Source organism: Rhipicephalus microplus, chromosome 4 (assembly GCF_043290135.1).
Source record: "Rhipicephalus microplus isolate Deutch F79 chromosome 4, USDA_Rmic, whole genome shotgun sequence".
NCBI lineage: Eukaryota > Metazoa > Arthropoda > Arachnida > Ixodida > Ixodidae > Rhipicephalus > Rhipicephalus microplus.
Genome location: NC_134703.1, coordinates 123,339,249 through 123,349,510, shown reverse-complemented (window position 1 = coordinate 123,349,510; position 10,262 = coordinate 123,339,249). Strand labels below are relative to the sequence as shown.

The following is a 10,262-nucleotide window of genomic DNA, read 5'->3' as shown; positions in this document are numbered from 1 at the left end:
CAAGCCCCGTGCCCAAAAACAAGGCTGATACATTGTGTTTTCAGTTTCATTGAAATCATTTAGTTTTTGTTTCGTTACGGCAGTGAGAACTGGCACGTGCGCCAACTTAGCTGCGATCAGCTTATATGCCTCATAACCCCTTCTAATTGCTGTGCTCTCAACGCGAATAGACAGTGCGAAAAGAGCATCTCTCCAGTAGAATGGAAAGTTGGGCTAATTGTAATTCTGGCATGGTTGACGCAGCACTGAAGACTCAAAAGTACATAGGACACAAAATACACAGCCACGCAAAGTACACAGGACAGGCACTCTGTTGCAACAGAAAGAGTTATTTTAAAAAACTATTGCTGTTGTGAAACAGTGCCCATCCTGTGCACTCTTGTATTCCTTTTGTCTTCAGTCTCTAAAGCTGCGTCTGTCATGAAGACCATTTCTCCGTGGCACAGCAGTATTCTCTTACACCAGCGTTTCGTGGAGCTACGTCTTGTCGGATCCAAGCGAGTTGGCTGCCAGAATTACTTTGTGTAACATTACTGTGATTGTTTTATAACTTGATAGCAGCGTTCATGTAAGCAAAAAGGATGATGTTAACAGTGCTCAAAAAAAAAAGAAGGATGGTGTCTGGTTTTTAGAAGAACAGCCTAGCATAGAGGCAGCACATGCTGTTCATCAAGCACATGTGCATATTCTCATTAGTTTCGCCGCTACGCTATTATCGACTCAGCGATTCATGCTCGCCCGTTCGGGTACACAAAGAAAAAAAGGGCGGCTGTACATAACTAAGAAATCATAGTTGCTACACAAGAAGTAAGAAATGAATACAATAGCACCAAAAATTGTGATGTTTTACAAAGTGAGGCTGGCAACTAATCCTTTCAGATCATATTTCGCGTAACTATATAAACTGTTGTAAAAGGACATGGCCGTGCCAGGGAGAGCTTCATTTTACGTGCAGTCTTTCCACGATGAGAGCCTTGTGGGCCGAAGTATATGCGAGCCGCCTGCTTATAACTGTTGAGCTAGCATGTTCGCCAGTGCTTTTAGAAGGAAAGTTCACAGTTGCTGCTCAGCGACACCCCCTCCCACACTCCCCTCCCTGGTGTATTTTCGTGCTCGTTTAAGACGGCTGGGGGCTACCCCTCTGCTTCGACGGCAAGTATTCCAAGCAACGTAAAGGGGTCAGCTCATTATATCTGTATTTCAGCTGCGTTTACCCACAGGTAGAGCATACAATGCAGTGAGATGTGTTAATGATTTAAATTTTATACGTGACATGACATAGTCGTCATCATTTCAACTATAGCCGATCATGATGGCGGCTATAGCATAGTTGCCGTCATCGAATATGGCCTGGCACCATCATCAAATGATGGCGACAAGTCATAGTCACCATCATTCGTCAAAATAGGAAAGAATCACTGCACCATGATTTGTCTTGTGAACTAGCAAGCTATCTATTACACATCTGTGAGCCATATCAGCTGCCACTTCAGTTCAAACCTGAGCAGTGCTGGGATATAGCGTGCAACTGCAGTGATTACAAGACGTAGGCTTGCCGGTGGTACGCTAGCGTGGCATTCATAAAATTGGCTAATACTTCTGGTGCCTCCCTGTTGCATAGTTTATTACAGCGTTGTGCGAGAGAGAGATGAAGTGATATAGTGTTGTTTCTTAAGGCAACTCTTAAATTCTATAATGTGTGCAATGCAGTCTAACTACATGGCTCACACATTCAGAGGAACATTGAGTAAGTACACTTTGGCAGTGTTTTCTATGTCAAGAAAATGTTGCAGGACCCTTCTAACGAGTATGTCTGAAACAACTGGTGCAATACTGCAACCAGGGTAGTTTTCCAAAATCATTGGGTTTATGTGAAGTCCACTGGATACATATGCCACGCCTGCACACAGCACTCGCATTTGGCGCACTACCTTTATCTTCGATGGGAGCTCACTCTGTGAACACTCTTCATTACCACTCCGCAACATGAACACCTCAGAAGCCATGGCAGCAGCAGCAGCTCGGGCTCACCGCCAGGATCTTGTGGTGAAAGCCCGGGAGACGGAAGCGAAGAGGGCAGACCGTCAAGCAAACCTCGCCGGAGCTGTGAGCCAGCGAAGCAGAAGCGCAGTGGGTGCACCGTCACGCAAACCTGACACGTGTTTATATGATGGTACAGGAATGTGTATGGAGAATTCGCGGGTTACACGATCACCTTCAGGCAAACTTCTCTTACATCAGTTACTTTGTGAATATGACGGTGTTTGTTTTTCTCCTAAGTCGATGTATTAACCTCCCATGTCGTTCTCCGAAAGCTTTCTGCAACTATCATGGTCTTGCAATGCCTCATGCATCGGTGACATTGCAAGCTTTCTGCACCTCACCTTGCTTTGCATGGCCTCCGGGATCGGCCCACCTTTGACGAAGTGGCGATGTCTTGTTATGGCGTCACTGTATGACGTGACATATGACATCATAACGACATCACAAATTTTGGCGATCTATGACGTCATCGGTGGTGGAATCATCGGGTGAATATTTTTTGCATCACTCATGTTGATGCCGATGACGTGGAACAGCTGTAAGTTTTCACGTTTGATGAGACATTTAAAGCTTTTGCTTTAAAAACTCCATTTTTGCCCATTCCTTTTACACAGCTCACGCAGGATATTTTGAGCCCATCACCTCCGTTGTTAGCCGCCTTCACACAGTGGACAACACCGAGTCTTTAGGAACCAAGCTCCTTAGGCTCTCACGATGTCCGTTGATGCTGTTTTCGCAGCTTCCCATTGGACCGAAACACTGGTGTTGAACATACTGCACATAAAGCATTCTCAGTGCACATATTGGTTAAACATAGACCAACCGTCCGTTTGTCTGGGCATCTGCTCATGCGTATGTGCACCCGTCCGTTCGTGCATCCGTTCGTCTGTCTGTCCTTTACACTGGTCAGCGTCTTCAACGTAGACATTATGGACGTTAAGGCCTAGCTTCACTTCATTAGCATTAACTTCATGGGACTGCTGTAATTTTTCGTTGACACAGTTATACGAACCCAAGTAAAACAAAGTACTCACAATGTATACTGAAATACAAAAATATGCGTACCGTTAAGGAAGAAAAATTAAGGACACAATAGAAAGGGCGTCCTGGACGCCCTTTTTGTTCTGTCCTTAATTTTTCTTCCTTTATGGTATGTGTTTTTTTTTTGTATTTCAGTAAGCGTATACCAATTAGCCCAACAAAAAGTTTTATTACGCGCAATGTGCAGTTCTCGTTATATATACATTGACTATAAATGTGGGATAAAGGAAAATAAAGGTGGGTGAAATGGAACACCTTGCCACCATAGAAGGACGAAGCTGCAGCATTCGCATTTTGTGGACCTTGATATGGATAAGTTCAGCACCAGCAATAAACTCATGGTGGCGCAAAAACAAGTTGATCCGTATCGTTCACGCATTGCGCTCGCTTCCTGTGTTGTTCAGGATGCCCCCCATAACCTTGTGTCTGTTTTTAGGACTTACTCTCCCCAAGGAGTTTTTAAAAAAATTGCTGGAGTGGAAATTTGTGCCCACGAGTGAAGCAGTACCATCCACAAAATGGCGGCTGGGGCAGTCATCTTACTAGGGGCATAATTAGCTGTTAGCGTTCAGCGATTGGGAAAGAGCGTTTTCCTCGCATGCCCGGCGAGTTTAACGTGGCAATCTTTTCGACTCGGGTATATCTCAAAGTACGTCCTTGTGGTAATGGTTTTCTTTAGTAAGCCTCGAATTCAAGGAAAATTTTATTGAAGATGAAGTCACCAATACTAGTCTCTGCGAATTATTTCTTTGGAAACAACTATCAATTAATTTATATTTAACGTAGCCTTAATCAAAGCTGCTTGATGTCTAAGTGGGCACCACCAGAAAATAGCATGTTTCTGAGATCTTTTAAGGGCGAAACCTGGCTTCACTACTGCTAGCAAAGCATTGTGGGAGCTTCCGCTGGAGAAATATTTTTTTAAACCTCCTTGGCTCTTCTATAGTGGAGTACATTGTACTCTAAATCGTTAAACACTTTTTCTTAACACGATTATCGTGCTCTCTTGTAGCAGGGTAGATTGTCCTGTAAATTACATAACAATTGTTTTAAGCGCAGCTTTTCACTTTACCGGAGTGTCTCCTAACAGCTCTCCCACTGTCACTGTGCCCACAGTAGAGTACGATTATAGTACTCTGAATAGTTCATAGTTATGAACATGGTAGTATCATATGAACCGGCCTGAGAGGGTGAGATGCCTGATCACCATAAGTTTCAAGGATAATTGCAGGGTTTTTTGTCAACTGATCTGTGTTTGTATGCGAGCAAACTTAGTCTGCCTTTTTTTTTTTTCCATCAGAGATCAGTCATCTATGATGGTGTGTGAGTGCCGTAAGCTACATCATGTCTGTGCCCTCGTGTTAATTGTACATGTCATTAGAGTAATATTTGTTAACCGGTGCAGTTGTACTCCCTTGAGCTTCTGTTACTAGTATGCAATAAGCTTCCCTGTGTATGTATGTTGCGATCCGATGCATGTCGTCGCTGGTTACCACTCCTCGCCAAAGAGGATAGAAATCTTGTGTAGTCTTCAAGCATCAGAGAATACCTTGTTGCGCACCTGACCAAAACAACTTGTGCTATTAGGGCAAAAACCTCACATGTCTCATGAAATGCGAAAATTGACTGTCGGCACCCACCCGAGTGATGCAAAAAGTTATAACGTGATGGTGTAATCCTGTGGTGTCATCATGATGATGCATGATGACGTCATGGCATGAAGTCGTTGTAGATCAAAGATGGGTCCATCCCGAACGCACTACAACATCCCTAAGTAGGGTATGCAGGCAGAAATGTCCACCCCCTGAGAACGTGCCCCCGTGAATATGCCCACTTTCATTTTTTTTTTTTTCGAAGGGTGGGCCTCCTTTTCATTTGAAGTGGGGGCTAGGTAGGCGGATTTGGTCGAACGTCATTTGGGCCCTGTCATCATCATTATCATCATCAGCCTGACTACGTGCACTGCAGGACAAAGGCCTCTCCCATGTTCCGCCAGTTAACCCAGTCCTGTGCTTGCTGCTGCCAATTTACACCCGCAAGCTTCTTGATCTCATCTGCCCACCTAATCTTCTGTCTCCCCCTAACGCGCTTGCCTTCTCTGGGAACCCAGTAAGTTACCCTTAGTGACCAGCGGTTATCCTGTCTACGCGCTACTTGCCCGGCCCATGTCCATTTCTTCTTCTTGATTTCAACTTTGATATCCTTAACCACCGTTTGTTCCCTAATCCACTCTGCTCTCTTCTCGTCTCTTAAGGTTAAACCTACCATTTTTCTTTCCATTGCTCGCTGCGTCGTCCTCAACTTAAGCTGAAACCTCTTTGTATGTCTCCCGGTTCGCAACCTAGTGGAGCTAGGTTGCAAATTTGTTCAATTTTAAAACGACCACAATTGTAACATAAGGGGTGGCATTTGATTACATCTAGGAAGAAAGAAAAATAGAATTTCGGTACTCGGTATGAGAGGGTCGACATTAGTAGCAAAAATCTGAAAGAAAAAAACCTCGCGTCTCATTCGAGTAAATACGGTATTATATCTGACTGTCATGTGCACAGCTCCAGAAAGGTACAAAGTGATGACTCCAAGAATAACGGGAATGATCTACCCATGTTAGACTACTCATTACAGACTGTATGTCAACAATGGAACCATCACGAAGTCATTACCATCAGGTTCTTCAAAGGCATTTTTTGAAGTATCAGGCTTAGACGACGACCGACCGCAAGCTTGCAAACGTTCTGCTGACGATGGGGAGTCGACTTCGTGAAAGCACAACCGCCGCGACATGTTGGCGTTTCTGCTGACACCACTAATCTCTGCTTTACACTGGCCTTTCATGTGAAGGTTGCCTTAGATATTTATTTTACGATTCACCGTCAGGTTCGAAAACTTACTTTAAAGGCAGCGATACGAGCATTTTGTGGGTTCACGCTAGCCGTTGAACACACTGTAGAAACAGCTTTTGTAATATATAGTGCAAGAACTGCAACTACCAACTATATAAATAATATGTTCTAGCTCAGAACAGCTGTCACTGGGCTGAATGCTACCTCCATGCTTTTGCATGGAGGGGCTGAATGCTACCTCCATGCAGTTTAGTTCAAAGCGGGCGCATTATGTGCAATCTGCATGCTACGTCGAGCTTCACAAGTGCTATCTGAACACACTTATGTGTAACTTTACGCCGTACAATGCTTGGCACTACGTCGAAAGGTCACACTGTTTCTTCCGCGTCATCAATGTACTTCATATCAAACAGCGTCCGCCCTTTCGACAAAAAGTCTTGCAAAGGTATCCGACCGCACACACCACATCGCTGAAACTGTAGAGGTGAATAATCGCTGCCATCGCATCTAGCTCGCTGGGCCGCAGTTTTCAGCGAAGTGTCCAAATCTTCGCTGGTCTTGCACATTCCAAAGTACCTACAACACGACGCACATCGGGGAAAGCAGAAAGTAGTGTCCCATGACGTTCATCATGCGTTTCAGCATGCGGGCGTTTGTGCACTTCGTAGTGGCTCTGTCCTACTAGCTGGTTCTCTGCCAGCTCGACAGGACGGCACATCGGGTAAATTATAGGCGCGCCACCTGGGCAGCGCTGGCTTCTCATAGACGCCAGTGCCCGTACGTGCGAGAAGCTTATATTGCCTGCAACTGCAGAAGCAGCGCAAAGCCTCGTTAAGTGAATAGAGCTTTGGAGAAAAGGGTTGGGAACAATGCAGTTCACTGAGAAGAAAAAAAAAGAATATGGATTTGACCTTCGAGACGCTGTAGGCGAATTCATAAGGGACCGCGCGTGTTTTTCCGCGCATAATATGCGCTCAATTTGGAACAAGGTTGACAGTTCGAGCGCAAAGCACCATCAGGACATCCGCAGTGCTCGAGTGCGACAGTGGTCGAGTGGTGGCACAGCTAAGGGAGTAACAAAGCCCACTCTTCACTCTAACGGCAGTCTCTTTTTTTTTTAAAGTGTAGTTGAGCAACAAAGATATTGAAAATATGACAGTCTTTATTCCAGTTTATTTTAGCCAATACAGCACACACAATTCAAGAAGCTCTTAATATGACAGTCTAGAAATGACTACAAAGCATTTTCTTTCACTGGAACTTTGTACAAATACAAGTAATTGTCTAAATGACTGGTTACATATTGGCTCAAGAATCTGTCATTCATCATAAAAAAACTAGTGACAAAGTTGCAGTAAACCGAACAAATTTTCTGTCATGCACTACCGCATCAAACGGCGTATGGATTTTATTGTGGAACAATGAGAGCATTGCATACGGCATCTGCTTCTCATGGCGTTTTTGCAAACGTTCGTTTGTGCTACAATTTCGACATTCTCATGCGTGCACTTCAAACTCTCTGTATATTACGCTTGCATATACTTTCTAAGGAAGCAGCATGTTTGCAGAAGGATTTCTAGGAATATGTTCTGAAGGCGAGACATGACAGCGCATGGTATGCTACACACAGATCTGCTTCTGATACTGATTTACCGGGTGACCTTAGTGCTGAATCCCCTTGATATTTCTGCACTGCTCCACAAGAATGCAGGTATATTTCAGCGAGAAGTTGAATTGTGGAACAGAATTTGTGTGCACAGAAGTGCGCGTAGGAACTTATGAAAAAAACTAAGCTTATGCGAATACTCGAACGAGTAATACGATATTCGAATTTGCTTCAATTCGAATTTAAATTACTGAAGATTTCGAAGAATCAAAATGAGTAAATAGGTGTGTATGAATCTGAATGTAACCTCCTGTAGAGATAGTTTGGTGGAAGTATAGAAGTATCAAGCTGTGAAAACACCTAACTAGAGAGCATCTGCACTGCCACAAAACCTCATTTCAAGCTTAAATGAACTTATCACCCTCACACCGATTAATCATTTTTTTTAAGTTTAAAAGCTTGTTACCCCGGTTTATATGTCTGACGTATAGTAATTTTTTCAGAGTAACATACTTTACAGGTAATAACTTGCATTTTACCGAAAGTCAAATCCTGCTACTGTTCAAAGTTGTTTCTACTTCTTCTGAACCAATAAAACAAAACAAAAAAGGCACTTGCACGAGCTTTGTTTCAATTTTTTAAGATCAATATTGTGCACATTCGTTTGGTGATGACAAATATGCCTATGTTTAAAATAATATTTATAAAAAGTGAGATATAATATTTTATTTGATTCAAAATAATTTGACCAAAATCACTATTCGTTTCAAATTCGCTACGAGCCTAAAATTCACTATTCGCACAAGCGTAAAAAAAAAGTTAATGTTAGACGCATATTGCTATATTAGAGATAGTAAAGCCTACTTATAAAATATAACACATACTTCCTGGGAACAGGTATATTGTTGTGAAGATCGTGTAGCCTTATATGGTAAAATTTTGGCAAGTGCGGGCTCACACTCACGGTTATTCTTTGAAGCAAAGTAACAAATCCCAACTTGCTGAGCTTGAGCTTCTTTTCTTATCGCACGTCCACATTGGGATCGGAGATGTGATTAGGAGGTTCCTAAGTTCACTTGAAAACTGTCAGGGTCTGGCCGTGTAATACCTGCTATGGCCAGACCTGTTATATTGTATACCTGTTATTTCCTTTGAGGCACGAAACATCAAATTAACGCTAGAATGTCCAATAATGCTCAATGCACAATCTTAAAAAAAAAGGCTGCAAACACACTCGCACAGCAAAACGATTTTACCAGGATACTGCGACCGATACGGTTGTCCAAATGCTTTTACACTTTTCTGATACTTCGAGAAGCGCGCTTTAAGTAGGGAAAGGAATAACAGTAGATTGCAAGATACGCCTATATAATTAGGAAGGTCACGTTGCCGTATTTCTTGGTCCATTACCAGCATACCATATGTTTATGAAAAATGCATTGATTATTATGATTTTGCTTGAAAAATTATGACCTAGAAAAATGAAATGGAAGCCGCATATTGTGGGATTCCTAAGAACTGGTTTGCTACGATTCAAAGCATTCTGGTGATTAAAAAAATGAAGTGAAAAAAGAATCACGAGGAGGACTAGATGCTTGAACATAATTATGATTTTCGAAACAAGATGCATGCGTTGAAAACCCGTGAAATCATTTGTCATGATTTAACAATTTCTTTTTTTTTTTGCAAAATGAAAATGATGCGTGGACATGAGGACGAGGAGACAAACAATATTCAGATAAGATATGTCATCCGATGCTATCCCTGCGATAGATGCCGGCAACATCAGACTTCGGGCTGCCATATTTTGACTCTGGGAACGGCAGTTGGGCAGCATCCAATGAATGCCGCATCATAACGAGATGTTTTTCCAGCAGAACAGGATGACACCGATGGAGGCGAGCACGGCGGCTGCTGAAAAATCAACCTTGTTGGCGAATGATGGCATGCCCATGTAGTCTTGGACTGCGAAAGCAAACAAAACGAACTAGGTAAGCCGGTTGCAGTTTGAAGTAATCGATTAAACTAAAGCACTCTTAATTTTAGTGACAAGGCAAAATTATATATTATAATATACAGATGAGTTTTGAGTAATCGTTGGGCGTCCTTCAAGATCAAGAGTGACGCCAAAGGAACCATACAAATTAGAACAAGACGACAATAATGGGCCGGAGGTTGATAACTATTTCGTTTTATGTGGTTGGACGATGTTGCTTCTGTGCCGATGACTTAACACGCTATATAGCTAAGGTTCGAGTGCCAAGGCGGATAAACCTGAGGTTAGGGGGAAGGGAAGCAAAATTATTTTACTAAGTCGCGAGCTAACATACTTCAGGGATTAATAGCGATATGACCACAGTTACACCAATATGATCTTTCGTAAGCCGTATAAATAACTAATAAAGTCTTTGGCCTGCATCATTACAGACATATACATGCGTAGGTGAATCTTGTTTCCCACAAGCTGTAAATAATTGCTTTATTTTCTACAGTAAATTACTCATTCTCTGGTGGCTAGGCTGTTAAACATTAACTTATTCACATAGATCTTCAAGCTTGCTCTAATACTTTAGGATAATGTTCTTAATTGATCAATAGCATCCTTAAAAGCAAAGGCATCAAAGTGAATAGGCCGTATGCAGGGATTTCAGAGCAAACGCTGAGGTATTATCTATTGCTTCATATGTTTCATGGGTCAATCCCCCGTGCATCGCTGGGTGCGCATAGTA

General features: G+C 42.7%; 1 protein-coding gene across 2 annotated transcripts in view; it reads right to left on the bottom strand.

Moving 5' to 3' along the window:
- Positions 1–8,091: 8,091 nt before the first annotated feature.
- LOC119172337 (angiotensin-converting enzyme-like) overlaps positions 8,092–10,262 on the bottom strand; it is a 58,983-nt gene continuing 56,812 nt past the window's right edge. Inside the window, exon 15 of one of the 2 annotated variants that reach the window (XM_037423391.2) lies at positions 8,092–9,498. In XM_037423391.2, the coding sequence (XP_037279288.2) occupies positions 9,386–9,498 (113 nt within the window). In that variant the 3' untranslated portion in view covers positions 8,092–9,385. The remainder of the gene's footprint in view (positions 9,499–10,262) is intronic. The other variant, XM_075893614.1, reaches the window with a different exon arrangement.